This window comes from Tympanuchus pallidicinctus, unplaced genomic scaffold (genome assembly GCF_026119805.1).
Source record: "Tympanuchus pallidicinctus isolate F22 unplaced genomic scaffold, pur_lepc_1.0 scaffold11, whole genome shotgun sequence".
NCBI classification, from domain to species: Eukaryota; Metazoa; Chordata; class Aves; order Galliformes; family Phasianidae; genus Tympanuchus; species Tympanuchus pallidicinctus.
Genome location: NW_026294627.1, coordinates 17,175,745 through 17,193,750, shown reverse-complemented (window position 1 = coordinate 17,193,750; position 18,006 = coordinate 17,175,745). Strand labels below are relative to the sequence as shown.

The 18,006-nt window shown below is 39.4% G+C and overlaps 1 protein-coding gene across 5 annotated transcripts in view; it reads left to right on the top strand.

Annotated features, from left to right (window-relative positions):
• ATP8A2 (ATPase phospholipid transporting 8A2) overlaps positions 1-18,006 on the top strand; it is a 314,861-nt gene that overhangs the window by 110,322 nt on the left and 186,533 nt on the right. For all 5 annotated transcript variants that reach the window (XM_052671190.1, XM_052671191.1, XM_052671189.1 and 2 more), the window contains one exon: positions 10,366-10,538. In XM_052671190.1, coding sequence (XP_052527150.1) covers positions 10,366-10,538 — 173 coding nt within the window. The remainder of the gene's footprint in view (positions 1-10,365; positions 10,539-18,006) is intronic.

Here is an 18,006-nt window from a genome sequence, read left to right as displayed (position 1 = left end):
AGAGGTGAAAGCTTCTTATCCTTCCTACTTCTCCCCTGCTCTGAGCATTCAGCTCATGGACTAGGGAGATTTCATGTAAGTTCCTTAAAGACACCACATGGCTGCATGCTAAGCTTAATGCTCTGAGTGAAGCTATCTGGCATTCTGCATCAGATTGGACTTCAGCACTTAACCATGCAAGTCTCAAGTGTTGAGCTGTTTGGTGCTTACAGCCACCTTGAAATACCTGACCTTAAGTTGTCTGACAATGGGATTTGTGTTTGAAATGGTGTACCCAGCTGGCATATTTGGAAATGATTTTCCTGTCATCAAACACAACTTGTAAAATACTGCTTTCATTTTTCTTTTTAAACCACATGCTGCATGTTTGGAGATGAATGCATTACTGACAGGACAGAGGTGCCTTCAGGGTCTGTCTTCTTCCTTATTTACAGAGTTCCTTGGCTCCTGCATAATCAGTTTGTTACAGAACTGAAAACATCCTTGAATAATTATCTGCACCTCTTGATGGTCCAGTTCATCTGGACTTTCAGCTGCCACTGGAGACGTCAGAGTACTGATACGATCTGTTTATCTAATTTTTAAAAGCAAAATTTGGTCTGTATGTGATAACCTGAGACTTGCTATGAAGATTAAGGACCCTATATAGGCGTTTTAGATTACTTGGCTTACTGTGAAGGAATTCCAGGTTGAAGTTGAATTAAAAGCTACGAAAATAATCTCAGTGCAACCATCTAATATCTCCGGGTCCTTCATATGGATGTTTTTCTTGGCATGGAAGGAGATCGTATTCATCAAGCAGAATCACAGTGCAATTAAATAGGCAAGTAGAGGCAGTGATGTAATTTGATGTGCTTGAAGAATCGGTTCTTGTTGCTTTGCCTCACATTCTTAGTGACATTTGCAAGTTGCTGTATAAATGTGTAGTATTTTTATGCTGCAGTTCTTGAAGTAGGATATGCTGAGATTTCTCTCAAATGGATTTGTATAAACAGATCCCAGTATTGCTGGGATTGCATATATAATATTGTGCTATTTGAGCTTATCAAATGTATGCATTAAATATATATGGTGGTGAACTGTCTGTACGACAGTGCTCAAAGGATCACAGTGAACGGGGTTACATCTGGCTGACATCTGGTCACCAGCAGTGTTCCCCAGGCTCCATTCCAGGGCCAGTACTGTTCAATGTCTTTGCCAGTGGTCTGGATGCAGGAATGGGAAGCATCCTTAGCAAGTTCACTATGATACTGAACTGTGAGGTGCTGATGACTCTGGAAGAATGAGAGGCCTTGCAGAGGGATCTGGATACACTGGAGCATTGAATAGTCATAAACAGCATGATCAACACTGGAGCCGAGAGCAGCTCAGCCTAAGAGACCTGTGGGTGCTGTGACAGCAGCTCAGCATGAGCCAGCAGTGTACCCTGGCAGCCAAGGGGCAAATCACAGTTTGGAGAGTGTTAAGCACAGCCAGCTGGTCGGAGATGATTCTCCTCCTATGTACAGTGCTGGTACATCCTCACATTGAGTATTGTGTGTGGTTCTGGGCTTCACAACAGAAAAAGGATGTTAAGGTTGAATGCATCCAGAGGAGGGATTGGTCAACATCTATAGACTTCTGTGGAAAGGCAGGTACTCATCATAAATAATCTTTCCAAAAGATACTGCTACTTATGCTCCTGAATTAAGTGGAAGCTTCTTTGGACTTGGTGGAAAATGTTGCTGAGACTAATTCTGAAGGAGCAGTTCTTTTATGTCGTACTTGAAGAAATGGTTTAGGAAACAGTACTACCCAACCATTATACACTGCTACTCCTGTTCTTACTGGGATCAGAGAATGTTAAATTTTGGCACTGCTGTCAGAGGAACCTGGGATCAAATGTCTTAAAATGTTCAGGCAGAAATTCACTCAAATTATGCTGGTTTTGTACTAGAGAAGGAATATTGGACAACTGTATATTTCAGACTTTTCTTTTGTTCATTTTAATTTTTTTAGAATTCTTTCAAAGGGTCAAAGTCAAACAATATTGGAACTTGTAAGATCAAGTTGATGTTTAACAGTGTGAAGTGTTACTGGAGTGCTCATCCAGATGAATTTGCATATGCTACCATGCTGCGAGGCTACTTGTCTGTTGGGATTTTAAAATTTGTTTGATTTCTTCAGTGAGTGACAAAAAGTTCCAGTAAAGGTGAGACTTGAGATCCTGTTGTTGGGCAGGAGCGCTCAGTTGCATGAATACAAAACAGGAGCAGAACAGGAGTCAGTAGCTTAGAAGTGCATGCAAGTGAAGTGTTACGCTGTGATGAAAAAGCCAGAAGGCCAGCTGGAAATACAGCACAGGAGCATAGCCTACTCTCTTCAACACAATCTCTGCCTCATCTATGGTACTGTTTAGCCAGGCAGTCAAAGCCTATTGTCCATATTAATGTGAAGTTTGTATTTTTGAGTTTGTGACTTGCAGAAGGCCAAACTAGTTTTGTGGATGCTTTTAGAAACATCATCGTCTTTGAGAAAGTATGAAAATGCTTGTCTGAATGTTGGTGAGTAGAACGTGGAAGCTTATGTTGTTGTAGAGTAGATTTTATTAGGACATATTCTCATATTAGTTACCACATAATTCCCATTCTGCTCTTCTTTTGAGTTTCCATTTAGATAGCCATAAAACACAGCATTTGGATCAGCTTTTATCTAAGCTTTTATCTAAGCAGGTGACACTGCATCTGGCAAACACTGCTGTATTTGAATTTTTTTACCCCTGCAATTTAACTCTAAAATAAAAGCATTTACAAGTATGTAACAGAACACAGAATCAGCTGTACAGAGGAAGATCTCTTGTAGGAACTTGCAAAGAAGGGGAAGCAGAGGAACTTGGCCAACAAATCCTGCAAGTGGGTACTTCTACTCAAGAAATCTTCTTTCCTAGGCTTTCCAGCAATGTACTTTGCTCTCCCATTTATAGCTAAGTCTTTGTATGTTGCCTGTTGGCTTTTAGAGACTTGTTTGCTCACCTGTTGGAGTTCAGTGTAAAACTTGGAAAGCTGGCAAAGTATGTGTTTTAGAACTGAAGTAGTATTTCTTCCTCGGTTTGAGGCAACCTTTCAAGGTTAGCACTTGCACATGTGCTATTTATTGTGCAAAGTACTTCCAGAGACTCCTCTGCCCAACAGGTGTTGCTCTAAATACTTGCATCACGTTTCACCAACTTTGATTTAGACATTAGTTTGTCTTGCCTTTACGATCGTTATCCCAATTCTCCTGTAAACTTGCGTCTGCCAGATGTCCATACAGATCCCTCAGGCATGGCAAAGAGTTTGAAGTGAAAGACTCCTCACCACTCAAATATTTAGTGAAGCATCTAAGTTGCAATTAGGATACAGTGGACAGCTTCACATGAATTTGAGCTGGCAAGTGTTACCATGAGTGGAATTACATGGCGAAGTCAGCCATGGAAAACTTCTCATTTAAAACTGGGGCGGTGGACATAGCAGGCATTTCCACTTAAAATATTCTTTTCAGTACAGCAAAAGAATTGTTACATGTGATTATTCACAGCGTCTACTCATAGGAAGGAAGTGGAAGTCACAAAAAATGAAATTCTGGTACAAGAAGTTGATCTTGCACTTCAGTGTTTTCCGGAGAAAGGAATGGGTTGGCAGGATGGTGGAAGAAGACAGAAATACTTAAATGGCATAGGTAGCAATGCTTTCTAGATTTCTGATAAATATAACATGTAAACTAGTAGTTGGCTGTTAGCCTAACTCAGCGGTTAGCTTAACATCTTAGCGTGGCAACTTGTTCTGTGAGGATCATCTGAATTCCTTTGAGATGGAGGAGGAAATTCAGAAAGTGTATGTAAATTGTAGAGACCAGAGAAGGCCAGAATGTACAGCTGATTTAGCGGATATCTGACTCACCATGGTCTCAGATCTAGGAGATCTAGGATCCTCTGCTTCAGATGAACAGGGTTTCTCATCTGTCTAAATCATGCTACTTGCTATTTAGTTTTCTTTTCGGGTCCACGCACCATTCTGTGCTTAGAATGAATTACAGACATAGACAGTTCCAGACTGTCATTTCAGTGACACTGTGACCCTTTCCAGAGAAGAGTCAGGAAGTAAGGAAGAAGGGATTTGCAGCTCATCTTGCAGCAATTTTCCTTTTTCTCTCTGGATATCACTTGTTTTGTAAGATAAATTTAGGAAAGAGATGTTATACCACAAGATTATTTTGCTGGTCTTACTGCTTTTTTTTTCTTGGCAAATATTTGATGCTGTTTTTTGCATTGGATAACAAACTGCTAACCACTAACATGTCTTGCTGTAGCATGTAAGCTTCCCAAGTTCCACAGGGAGCACATGGACTGTATAGAGTGCTGCTGTTAAACAAAACAAAAACCTTGAAATGAAAATATAGCCTGTGCAGTTCTTTTAAGGACCCGTTGTTTTCTGTCTTGTTTTCAGTGATGTCAGCTGAGCTTCATTAAATTAACTCAATTTTCATTGGCTCACAAGTTCACTCTGATTTAAAATCCTTAGTATTTGTTACATGAAATTAAAAATAATAGTATGGGAAAGCATAGGATTTGGTTGTGTCACTTTAGTTTCTTAAATACAAAGCTTGGCCTACCAGATGTTTTTTTCTGAGGCCTTAGAAAGTGATAATATACAAACATGCCATTAAAATGTTAGTTACAGATCCTGAGAGCGCAGTCTAGAGAAAAGACCACACAAACTCTCATTCAGGATGTTTTCATTTTCTGCCTGTCAACAAATTACACTCTGCTGTGGAGATTTATAGTAGTGTGCTAATCATGTTACTCTGTCTTCTGGATTGAAGCCACGCACACGCAAAACAATAAAATCTGAAAGTTTGTTTTTAAGGCAGTAATGCAAGTAAATGGTCTACTCAAGGATGTGGTTGTGGTTGTGACTTGTTAAAATGGAAATGGGAAAATAAACAGGAAAAGCATATGGAGTAGGTTTGTTATGGAATATACCACCATGTCTTGAATTTGACTCAAGCATGAAGACTACAGTATTAACCCTTAGACACACTTCTGTGAGTCAGAATTCTTGACACATTATTAATCAAAATCCCCACTATCCATCCCCCTGGTAGTAAGTGCTCAAAAAGAGAGGAAAAATAAGAGACCCTGATTTCTTTTGCTTGCTCAGGTTGCAATCTTCATTTAATGTACTACAAAGCTCTCGTTTACTTGGTAATTATGTATGAATGGATTCTTAAGGCCTTGTGAAGCTGTAAGACTGATAATGTTGCCCTGGTTAAGCAATACTTAGGTATGTGCTCATGTCCTCTGTTGGCTAATGAAATATTTGTATTTGAATAGCTCACTGAATCAAGGCTACTAAACAGGTGGTTGTTCTGACTTCTATTGCCTTCTATAGACCCTTAAGTCAAATGGTATCTGTATTTTTAATTTTGGGGAGAAAAATCCATCTGCCAGTGTAGTAAAGTCTGGTGGGCAGGCAACTCTCCAGGGTTCTCCAGAGCAGCTGCATGCTGTGTGCAGAAAGAAAGTCTTGAGGGAAGAAAAAAAGAAGTTTATTGTGGATATGTGAAGTGCTTTGTAATATTCTGGGTTTTGTTCGTTGTTGTTGTGTTGTTTTGTTTTTCCAGAACTCCTGATAAACTTTCCATTTAGTTTTGATGGGTACTTACCAGAAATGGTAGTGATACTCCACTGGTCTGAGTTTATTCAGACTCATTAGGACAAGTATTGATTTCTTCTCCATCATGCTTCTTCCAGTAAAGGATTGATTTATTCTTGCCTGATGTGACTCAAAGAACAAACTTTATCCCTTGATATCAAACAAGAGTAAAAGCTAGCTATCAAAGTGGAGATTTCTGATTTAGTTATCAGTAATGAGTTGCCCATGGAGGGATATTGTTTCCATTGGTTTCCAAATGTTTGTTATCTGCTTAGTGAGGAAGTCTTTGTTATATACCCAGTGAGATCTCAGGTGGGTCTCTTTTGCTTAATTGTTCTGGTCTACAGGAGCAATGAAATAGGCTCAGTTGTTGTGTTTGTTTGCTTTAAAACAAAACAAAACAAAAAAACCCACAACATTTTAAGTAGTTGGAAGAAGCAAATGTAGGAATTAGTACTTGACTGTATAAGCTATTAGGTTGTAAGTTAGGAGGAGTATATTGAGAGCTTTACAAAATGCATTTTAAATGGGATTCCTGACATGTAATTGTTAGTTTGTAAATTACTGTGGTATGTTAAATGTACTACTAATTCTGCAACACCTTGTATATAAGTTCAGTGACCAGAGCATGAATTAGAGAAGGCATGTGTGTAGTCACAGCAATAAGCTATTGTCTTCTCACCTGATGAGAAACATTACCTTAGGAAGTCTTTTTTTTGCTGTGTGGCTTTATTTTGGTTCCTGCTTTTTCTGGACAACAGATGCTGGATGTTGAACATTCCTGCTCTCTTGCCCTCAGATTCTTCTCCAGTCTGTGGTAGGGGGTGGTTGGGCTGTGGCCCTTCACTGCCCTTCCCCAAGATACAGCCTTGTTTTGTTTTCTGGACCAATTTCTTGTGGTTTCAGCTGACATTTGCTTTGTGTTTAGTTTTCAAGGAAGTGTATATAAAGCACACCAAGAAGTCATAAATCTAATTCCTCACAGTTTAATGAGGCAGAAGGGAGTGATACATTCATTATTGTAATGAAGAAGGTGCAAAATGTAATCTGTCTGAAATAGCTGCTGTGTGCTGACAGTGCCCCGTGCAGGCTGTTGTCATACTAGTTAACTTAATCTATAAACTTGTCTCTTTCAGGGACTAGTTTCTTAGTTTGGTCAGAGTTTGTTTGAACCACCATCTAGAGAAAATAAATAAAGCAGTTTCTGCTCCCTTTTTCTTCCTTTCTTGTATGAAAGTGGCCCAGTTCTCTTCCCACTTAGGCTTACTCTGAAGAGTTCAGTCATATAGTGGTCACTTTATCTGACAGCTCCTTCCCTCTCTTTCTCTTTTTTCTCGATTCAGAAATACTGCTTTGACTGCTGTTATATTCAAAACTTTTTCACCACTCAAAGTTCATTTCATCTCCAGTATTTGTTTTTTCCCTTGGCTACATTTTGCTTTACATCCTACTTACTCTTGAGCTGAGATGGCCTCTGTTCCCTTGCTTTTTTTTTTTTTTTTTTAAACTTCCCAATGGTTCTGAATGGTAATTCAGGATTAAGGATTGCTTTGGAACAGGCATTGCTTGTGGCTCAGGAGATGCCTGAGCTGCCAGCTGCTGGGGACCAGGAGGCTGTTTTGGAGAGTGCTGGGATTTGCTTTCCGTACTTTTGGGTTTTTTTTCCACTTTGGCCACTGACATGATGTTGAGCCTCTGGTTTGATTGACTGTAGCTATTTTTGTTCGTATTGTTTCACTGTCTTTATTTGTTTGAAACTGAGGTAGACAAACTAGCTTTATATGACACTTGAATTTGACATTGGCTTGAAAGTACAAAATTGTCATCCAGTTTGTAATGTAGCTCAGACTTTTTCTTTATATATTTACATAGTTTTTCATGGAAAGGATTATTCAAGACAAGTAAAAAAATAAGTAGCCTCTAAGCTCTACAGTGCGCTCAGTCATTCTGCTCAGTGCACTGCAGCAGTTGTGCCTTGGAAGAAGTCAGACCAAGTTCACTCAGTGTTATGCATGAAAAACACTTCTAAAATTAAGTGATTAAATAGTTTCACTTGGAAATTTCTCTGGTGTATTTTCCTGTCTGAAAGAAAGCCATTCTTATTTGAGCTGGGAGTAGAAAGACAAAGGAAAAAATTCCTTTACCATGACCTTATAAATACAGACACTTCAAGATCATTGGCATAATCCTGTAGCATAAATCCTTTTAAAATACTATAGTCAACAGAATGGGGACACTTTTATTGCTGATTATTTCTGAAAAACATTAGTGGGGGTGATTAGAGCCCCAGGTAGCTTGGGCTGATCCTGCTGTTAGTGTGGTAAAGCTGCAGTTGGAAAGCTTATGGTCACTGACGTCTGCAGTTACAGAACTCCTAGATAGCATGAATATTGCTATTAGAACCCTGTAAAACTGTATCACCAAAATGGGAGCCGGAGGAAGTGAGAAGAAACCAAAACAATGAGGCCTGCTCAGGTAACTCTAGCTGCTGAAAGGCCTGGAAGCACCAATATGCTGTATGACATCTGAGCAGCCGTAATTTTATTGGCACTTGGCCTCTAGCAAACATGAGAAAGTTTGGGTTCATCAGGTCTGGTCTGCTGGCTTTTGGGGGTAAGTGGCAAGGGGTTGGGTGGCCTCTGTGGGGAGGGAGTAGGGGCTGTGCTGTGCTGGGCACAGCTGCTTCTAGCCCACTCCATAACAGCAACCACAGGACACAGCTGGGCTCAGCAGTGAGATGCTGGCACCTTGGGGAAAACATATTTAGGGGGATACAGAGCTCTGCACAACAGTGTGAGGAGTAAGGTAAGATGTGGGAAACAGCCCTGTAACATTTGCTTAGTGGGTTCTCTTGAAAAACATTTACCCCTTCCTAAAATATCAGATCTGAGTGTTAGTAGATGATTTTGTGTGAGCTTAAAACACTGTGGCTATTTCAATTAGTCAAATATGCAGCTTTTCTCAGTACTTCAGTATTCGAGTTGGAAAACGTTGCTGTGCTATACACTATGCATGGAATAGTACTTCTCAGTTGGAAGATGAACACCAAGTAGGAAGTGTTTCTGTGAGATGTTTTGGAAAACTCAAGATATGTACCTGTTAGTTGTCTTTTTTGGCTAGGGACTCTAGAATTTGCAGATCCTACAGAAAATCTTGGTAGAAGCCAGACATGCATCTGCTATGTTGACATTCTTATATTTAGCACCACTCATATAAAATAGCCATCTAGCTTTCTACAGGGGAGGAACAGGGTGATCCATGTAGTTTCCTATCGCTACATTCACAGAAACTGAATGATGTCTCAGTGATGTAGTGCTCAGACACAGCACACGCAGGCTTAAATCAAGAAATAAGAACTTACAGTGCTGGGAAGATTTTCTTTTTGCGCTGTTTATTCCCCACTGTTCCCTTCATGTGCAGATACTGAAGAAATCACTGAGTGCAGGCCTTAGTTGAGGTGATTGGTGCTCCTCAGGACCAGCAGATGTATAATCCAGAGGAACTAGTTTAGATACATTAGGGTGTTTTTGTTTTTGTTTTTTTATATCTGTCTATTAAACAGGTGTTACAACACTTGGCAACTATTTGTGGCTTCACCATTCTTGCAGAAATCTGGATTTATAAAATGGCGAGTGGATTGCAATTATCCAAAAATACTTTATTTTCATTTCTGACAGTCATAACTCTATTCTAGTGGCTTTTCTTCTTATGTAAAGAAAAACAAAAGGTACTGCCTGTAGGCTAACACTGAAAGACCACAAATAGGGTACTTTTGAATATCAGTAAGCAAAGAATGTGTAAAACTTGGTTTAGCACAGTCATTCAAAGCTGCATGATTTTAAGATGAGCAGGAGTGCATTTTTTTTCTGGTTGGTTTGAGTGGAGAAAGCATAAGAAATGAAGTGAGGACTTGTTAAAACAAAGCTATTATTTTTGCATATACTAATGATGATTATTATTTTTCTTTTTTTCCAACAAGAGGAAAAACTGAAAAATTATAGTCCAGCAGTTAGCGATCATTTATCATCTAGAAAGTAGTGTTGGATTTGCTGGCTATTCAAGCCTTTGCTTTTCATTTTCTGCTATCCCATGTGCCATGAGTCAGGGCCTTCTCTTTCAAAAAGTGTACGCATACTTCAGATGATGAGAAACTTCTTGAACCACTTGGCAGTAGTTGTTAACTCTGCTAGACCAGATAGTTAAGCTAACCTGCATAGTAAGAGAACTGACTGCTTTCAGCATGAATTTCATTGCAGTGGGACTGGCTGAAGTATTTGAGGTGATTGTGAACACGTGATTTTTCTCAGCAGTAGCTGTTTGGGGTAGAGAAGAGTGAACAAGTATTAATACTTGGGATGGTGTTGAAAGACATGAGAGGCATTGGGTTTTAGCTGCCCTGAAGTTTAAGAGGATGTACCACAACTGCTGTGGGCTCCTACGTCACTCAGGCATGTGTAATGAAGGTGTCAGTCTGCACATTTCAGTATAGGGGCATATTTTCAGTATAGAGGCATGTATTCCTCATCAGCCTGACTGTTGTGTGACTCAACCTAATGTCTCTACGTGAGGTCCTGTTAAAATGCTGTTCTCTTCAGTGCTACTGCCCACTATTGCATAGTACAGAGATGCCTTGTTACAGTTTGGATGCATTTGCATATAAACATGAAACATTTACTTCTGTTTTATACTTCAGGCAACAAGAGCTTCTTTGACTCACCATTGTAACAGTCTGGGGGACTCCTTGGGCAAGGAAAACGATATTGCCCTGATTATTGATGGCCATACACTGAAGTATGCCCTTTCATTTGAAGTCAGGCAGAGCTTTCTGGACTTGGCACTCTCCTGTAAAGCAGTCATTTGTTGCAGGTAAGAAATTCGGGAATTTATTTTAACGGTAACAGAATGGGCATGAAGCTTTATGAAATTTCCTTGTATGTTAGCTTTCATTTCATACTTAGAGTATACTATTCGAGAAGTAAGCTGCAGTCATGAGCCACTCGATAAAGTAATTGATTTCTCTGCTGTGGAACTGTTGAGAAGCTGGGGCCGTGCTGGGAGAAGCAAAGGAGAGCTATGGAGAAGTATTACTCGTATATTGCAGCCAGCTCTGTGAAAGCATTCATAAGACTGACCAACAGGCCAATGGAGTTGAAGATTTCAATTCTACAGGATCCTCTTTGATGCAGCAGCCTTGTACACCTTCGTGATGAGAATTCAATCAGCTGCACCACTTATTCCAATAGATCACAAAAATTTGACTGTTTGTAGTTGAAGCCATACATCTTTTATATGAGGAGAGGTTGTGAGGACTGGAACTGTTCAGGACAGAGGCAAGAAGTCTTAGGGGGTATCTTGTTGATTGGTATAAGCACCTAATGGGAGGGAATGAAGATGAGGGGGACAGGCTCTTCTGTAACAGTGCCTAGTGACAAGACAAGAGGCAAGAAAAAAGGTATGACATCTGAAATTTTAGCTGAATACAGGAATACAGTATTTTACTGTACGAGTGTCAAACAAAGGAATGAGTTTCCTGGAGAGGTTATGGAGTCTCTGATGTTAGACATGGAAAACGCACCAAGATACATTCCTGAACAACATGTTATACCAGATCGTGCTTAAGAAGGGCAATTGAACAAGGTGATTCCAAGCTATGCTTATTCTATGATTCTGTGACTGCATGAAAGTGTTGTTGTATGGGATCTTTTTTGTTTTCTCCAGTCAATGTTCTTAGCCCTTCTCCAAAGCTCTCTTCTGAATGGTTGCCAACTACAATGACTTTTAATTCCAGCTCAGTCCCTTATAACAGTTTTTTAGCTGTTGCTGTTTGATTATTTTTCCAAGGGAGCGTGGCATGAGGTATTTATGAGTTTCATTTTTGCAGCTGTTTCATAGGACGGAATAAATGTGTGTTTTACAAGGTGGAGCTAATATAATTGCAGTAATTGTCTCTTGAATACAACAGGTCCAGTTCTTTTTGGAATCCAAGATAACAGTGGAATTATTGAATCCACCATACACTTCTTATGCCTCTCTTACTCACCATGGAAGTGTGTGCTTGTACATAGAGCTAGTCTGTGTCGGTCTGTTACTACCTTTGTGCTCAGTTACCTTGGGCTTACAAAGCATCGACTGCTCAGGAAGTAAATGGATGCCATGCTGTCCACTAATGCTGTAATCTAGGGAAGGAAGTTGACAACCAAAGTTGTTATTTTCATCATCTATCTGTACTCTTTGGTACAGATCATTCTGAAGCAGATTGTTAGTTTATTCCTCAGAGATTTGGTGAGCTCTGTTAAGGACCTGTGCAGTTGAAGAAAACAATAGGCTGCAATTTTACTGCAATTTTTAAAATTTGTAGTTCATTTTATGTGTATATATATATGCCTGTTTCCAGATATTCCAGATGCCTGTTTCACAAACAGAAATGTAATGTTAGGCGTAACATTTTTTTTTCTTTTACTTTTTCATAACCAAGCTAACAGGAGTTTTAATTATTAATGAATTAGAAAATTGAGGAACAATGCAGGAAAACCATACTGTAAAGTATAAATCAAAGGGAAAAGATGATGTAATTTCTTAGGCTTAAAAAGAGGAATAAAAATAACAGGGTTTTGAATCCCCGGGGAGAAAGAGGAATGCCTTTAATAGCCTTTAAGTCTTTACAGGAAACTTTTTCATTTACTTGCCAGGTGCTTGATACTGAAAGAGGAAAACATTTTTTCTACTCTGGGCTGCTTTAATGGTACTTTGTGTGTAAAACAAGACAGTGCACTTAAACTTCAACAGGAAAAAGTTTTAAAATGTAATTGGCACAGCAAGAGGAAATTTCAAATTAAACGGAGTTAGTCTTCAAACAAAAATGTTAATTGAGAGGGGGATCTGGGTCTTTAAACTTGGTGGTATGATGTTTTGGGCACTTTAGGAGGAGTGGTGTTGCTATTCTCAACATAGCATAAATTTGTGGGACTTAATATTTCATAAATTTACTATAAGATTTTTCATTCCCTCTGGGTGTTTCAGCTGCATTTGCCATTCAAGGATTTTTTTATTTTTTTATTTTTTAATATACTTAATATATACTGTATGTTCATTTGCTGGGCTTTAGGCATAAACTGTAGTTGAACTTGATTCTCAGGAGTAATCTCTGAAAATGAAACTGTAGTAAGCCTGGCCCCGTTTTGCATTTAGAGGGAGAGATGGTATCTTCTGCTGGGGTTAAGTCTTCCAGTGTTGCATAGTCTCTTAACAGGCCACTGGCACAGGAGGAAAATACACCCCTTGGGAGAGTGGTGAAGCCTGAAAAATCAAACCAAACAGTTCTTTAAGAAAAAGCCTTGTTTGTTGAAAGTTTTTTCAGAGACTGACAGATCTTATCTTCCTTTATACTGACTGGGATATTGGTATGCAACTGGTCCAAAGCGAGCAAAAGTTACTGTTCAGCAAAAAGAAATGTTGCTTGGAAAGCAGTTCAGTTCCATACTTCATTTGCAAGACCTGGGCTGTTGCTCATTGGAGTTTTCATGTTCCTAAAAAATGTTTTCAATTTTTTTATGCGAGTAGCAAAATGTGTTAAATGGTTAAATGAGGGTGTTTCTTTTTGGTAACAAAAGGATATTTTATCATTTACCTGTGTTTGTGCCTCTTAGAGAAGGTTAGTTTGTACAGCAGATCACTCTTTGCGTTTGAATATGAACGCAAAGAAAGATGCATCTTTCATGTGACTACAGCATAATTAACTCCTTACTGAAGAGCCTGCCCTGATTTAAAATCATCCATGCTTCTTGAATGAAACAAAGATCTCTAGAAAGATGGGTGGCACGAGACTAGGACAACATCTCTCATTGATTCCCTTAGGGTGTTTCTTGTGTTGATTGTATTGCTGGCCACCGCTGAATACATCTTGAAGTAGTGGCACTGGGCTGCTGTTTAAGCAGTGTATTAATTTTATCGTAGAATCATTTGAATTGAAAGGGACCTTTAAAGGTCATCTGTTCCAACTCCTCTGCACTGAACAGGGACATCTACAGCTCCATCAGGTGCTCAGAGCTCTGTCCAGCCTGACCTTGAGTGCCTCCAGGGAAGGGGCATCCATCATCTCTCTGGGCAGCCTGTGCCAGTGCTTTTCAACATCTATCTCTACAGACCAAGAATGTTGAACTGAGCTTTTGTACCTAGACCCTGCAGCCTTTTTCAACAGTAAACAATGGCCTGATGTGAAGAGGGCTTGGGTAGGTGTGGCAAAAGAAACCAAAAACTCCACCTCATGTCTGACTTAAAATCTACTGTTCTGAACTTCTTTATTGACAAATGAGGAACATCAGCTGGCATGCTGTGCAATTGTAGGGATTGTAATCACTCACCTCACAAATCTGTTCCAAATGAAACAACAGCAGAAGCCAGTCAAAAATTTATTGTTTCATTGCTGTTTCATTGAAGGTTTTGAGAACTTGGGACAATTCTGTTGTGTCTCATACCTCTTCACTGAGATATAGTGAAGTATTTTCTTCTTAAAGACAGTAAAGTTAGTTTGACCACCCTTTCCTTTTCCTGCATTTGTTTCATAAGAGCCATTTGTACTATAAGGCCACCAACCCTTACAACCAGTATTTTTGCTTTTCTTGTTGGGCTGATGGAAATTAGTGTAGCTGTGAGGAATTGTGAAGCGATCGTGACTTCATTACACTGATATATATAAGTCCCAGTATCTCATTTTTGGGTTTTGGCTCTTGACTAATAGTTAACCTCAAGAGGAACAGAAATAAATGTTTCAGTAGCTGTATAATCTGTCAACTCTTCTGCCCTGCAATTAATTGATGCCCTGTTCTGCAGAGACCCATGAAATGGCATTACAGTATAAAGAGAAATTGAGGAAATAGAGCAACAGTGATTTCTGTGCATTATCTGCTGTTTCCACAGTGCCATTTGCCCTTTTGTAGTTACCACACCACTATTTTGCTGGCTTTTAGCTTTGATAGTTGTTGGTCAGTATCTGAGTGTTAACTGCAGAACGCTCGCCTAGCCTCACCAACCAACCTTGTCAGGATATGTGGCATAAACTCTTGTTTTCTGTACCTTGAGAAATAGTGAAGCTGTAGTGATGGTAATTAAAAGCCAAGGGAAAAAGTAAACAAAGTGAGAAAATGCATGTTCTTTAAAGAAAATAACCCTCTCTAATAACAAGAAGAAAACCTGATTGTTTTCCCTTTCTTTGCTGTTTCAAGCAGAAGTGCGCACATGGGTATTTGGGGTGGGGAGAAGACATGAGCCCAGTAACACCACTCTGAGAAAAGATGGTAAATATTCCAAAATGAGCATGCCCCTTGGTTAAAGCATGTCTATTAGAGTGCTGAAAGGGAGGAGGTTTTAATGAACAGAAAGCAGATGACAGGGGAAGAAAAAAAGCAGACTGTGAAGAGTACCTGTTGCTAATTGTTAGTGTCACATTGTCAGCTAGGTAATGAGAAGACAGATGAGGAGACAAGAGAAGTTGTCTCAGCATGTGAGTTGTAAGGCCAGAGGTTGCATGCTTCTAGTCTTCCATCCTCATTCTGAGGAGACATCAATAATATAGCTCACAAAATGAACATCTGGAATACCTCTTAAATATTTATGCCCATAAGTCTCATTGTTGCTGGGGTTAGTACCTGACAAAGTGATTATTCTGTGCTGTAATTCAGAATGTATGTATTTATTAAATCAAAAAACTGTCTTGTTGACTTGCTTTAGAAGAGCCCTATTCTTGTGACAGAAAATTATAACACAGTTCTGATTAGAAATATGCAAACTGTTTCTAACATTAATTGGTCCCAAAGAAAATTATGGATGTATTGCATTTTCCTGTATATACATCTGATGTTTTCCCTCATCTCTCACCTACTGAATTATCAATGCTTGTTCTCTTGTTCTATTTCTGACAACTCATGACAGCATGGCATTCACCTCATAGCTTTGAAAACCATGAGGGAAAAACCATTCTGGCAGCTTTAATTTTTACAGGTAATGGAAGTGGAAAGAAGGCTTGAGGTTGCACCATGATGTTGTGCTCTCTGCACTCTAGAATAAACACCCCTCACAGATAATTAGAAATGATTGCCTAAAATGTCCAGTATAGATCTAGGCACATGTAAAGAAATCTCAGGACTTAATTATTACTTTACTTAAAAACTTACTGGCTGCTTTGCAAGAACATTGTAAACTTGCAAAATGGCACCATATCTGTGTTGGAAAGTCAGTATGGCCAAGCTTCAGGAGGAGGCTGGTCTTGTTCATGAGTTTGGGGAATTATCTTGCCCTCTGAGAGAAACAGTGAGCTTCTGCTGAATGTTTTGGCTTCTGTTTGTTCTTGTTCATCAAATTCCTGAGCTGTGACAGTTCCAGAGTCTCCATCTCGTAGCTTAGTTCATTCAAATACATACCTAGAGTTTAAAGGAGGAAAAAAATTACTTTTAACTCCAGTCATCTCTGTAGTCAACCAAGAACACAGAGTAAAGACTCGAATCCTGAGTGCATTCATGTTGCTCCAAAATCAATATTTTGTATATATTTTTGAATGCATGTTTCAGCTGTTGTAACTGCTGCAGGCTCATCCCTATGCTAGATGATTCTCTGTCAAGGAAACATATACTTACCAAGTCAGAAGTATCTTTGAATCCTATTCACTTTCTTAAGATTTGTTTTTGTTTACACTGAAAACACGATAGTGCTGTCCCAGTCTGTATTGTTTGGTTTTTAAATCACAGAATCACAGAAACACCAAGGCTGGAAAAGACCTACAAGATCACCCAGTCCAACCATCCACCAGTCACCAATTGTTCTCACTACACCATGTCCCTCAACACAATGTGCAAACGTTCCTTGAACACCTCCAGTGTCGGTGACTCCACCACCTCCCTGCGCAGCCCATTCCAGTGCCTGAATGCTCTTTCAGAAAAGTAGTAATGTCCAGCCTAAATCTCTCCTGTGGAGCTTGAAGCCATTCCCTCTAGTCCTAGCCTAGACTCAGGCGAATGACTCAGATGAAGCAGGTTTTGCTCTTTCCTTGCATAGCTATTCAATTGCCTGATGGCTTGAACTTAAGTGGTTCCTGCTATGTGGCCAAGCATTTCCTTTGCTTAATTCCATCTCATTGTTACAACCATGGCTATGTTATGAATACTTTCCCTCTTCTTATTTTTGGTGTTTGAGATGAGGAATTAATTCAGACGAAGTTGAAAATCTGTCAGTTGAGCTGCTCTTTATTTTCCAGCAGTAGTCACAATTTGGGAAAATGCTTGCCTTTTTGTGTTATTCATGAAAAATAGTGATAGAGTATATTTGCATTGGTTTTGGAACTTCTGTGTTTTGATTCATATAGAGTACTTGATTAAGAGTTTGATTTATTTTCGTACAGGATGACCGGTTGAATAATTTCTCTGGTCATAACTACACTTCTGAATGAATTGTTTGCTCCTGAAACACTCTACTACATTCACCCAAACTTTCTCTGCCCGTAACCGGTCCTTGATAGTGGGTTCACTACCAGCATGATTTTGAAAAAGTTGGAGGAAAGGCATGAATACAGCTAAAAGCCACTGACTTTCTTGTTTGGAAACAGGTGGTTTTTTTGTTTGTTTGTTTGTTTTTTTCAGGAAGAAGGTGTGCCTTGATAAAAACTAACATGAAAAACTAACATTTCCTTTTAACATAAGGAGAATATGTCCTACGAATAGAGACTGAAGGAGCTGGGGCTGTTTAGTCTGGGGAAAAGGAGGCTGAAGGGAGACCTTATTGCTCTCTTCCAATATCTGAAAGGTGCTTACGGTGAGAGCGGGTTGGTCTCTTCTCACTGGTGACAGGTGGCAGGACGAGGGGAAATGGCCTCAAGTTGTGCCAGGGTAAGTTTAGGTTGGATATCAGGAAACACTTCTTTACAGAAAGGGTTGTGAAGCACTGGCATAGGCTGCCCAGGGAGGTGGTTGAGTCAACATCCCTGGATGTGTTTAAAAACTGTTTGGATGTGGTGCTCAGGGACATGATTTAGCAGAGGGTTGTTAGTTAGGGTAGGATGGTTAGGTTGTGGTTGGACTTGATGATCTTTAAGGTCATTTCCAACCTGAGCGATTCTATAATTCTACTCTATGATTCTATGTTTTTTTTCCTCTGAGTGCTGTTTATTTTAGCTATTTTCTTTAAAGTTAATTCGTTGTCTTTTTACATTGTGAGTCTGGTATGTAGGCGAACAAAGCCTTAATATTTTACTTGGTGTATTTCATAAAATGCAAGTGAAATGTCTGTCTTGACCTATGCTTTGATAACTCTCACAAACAAATCCAAATGGTATCAGTTTCCTCACGCT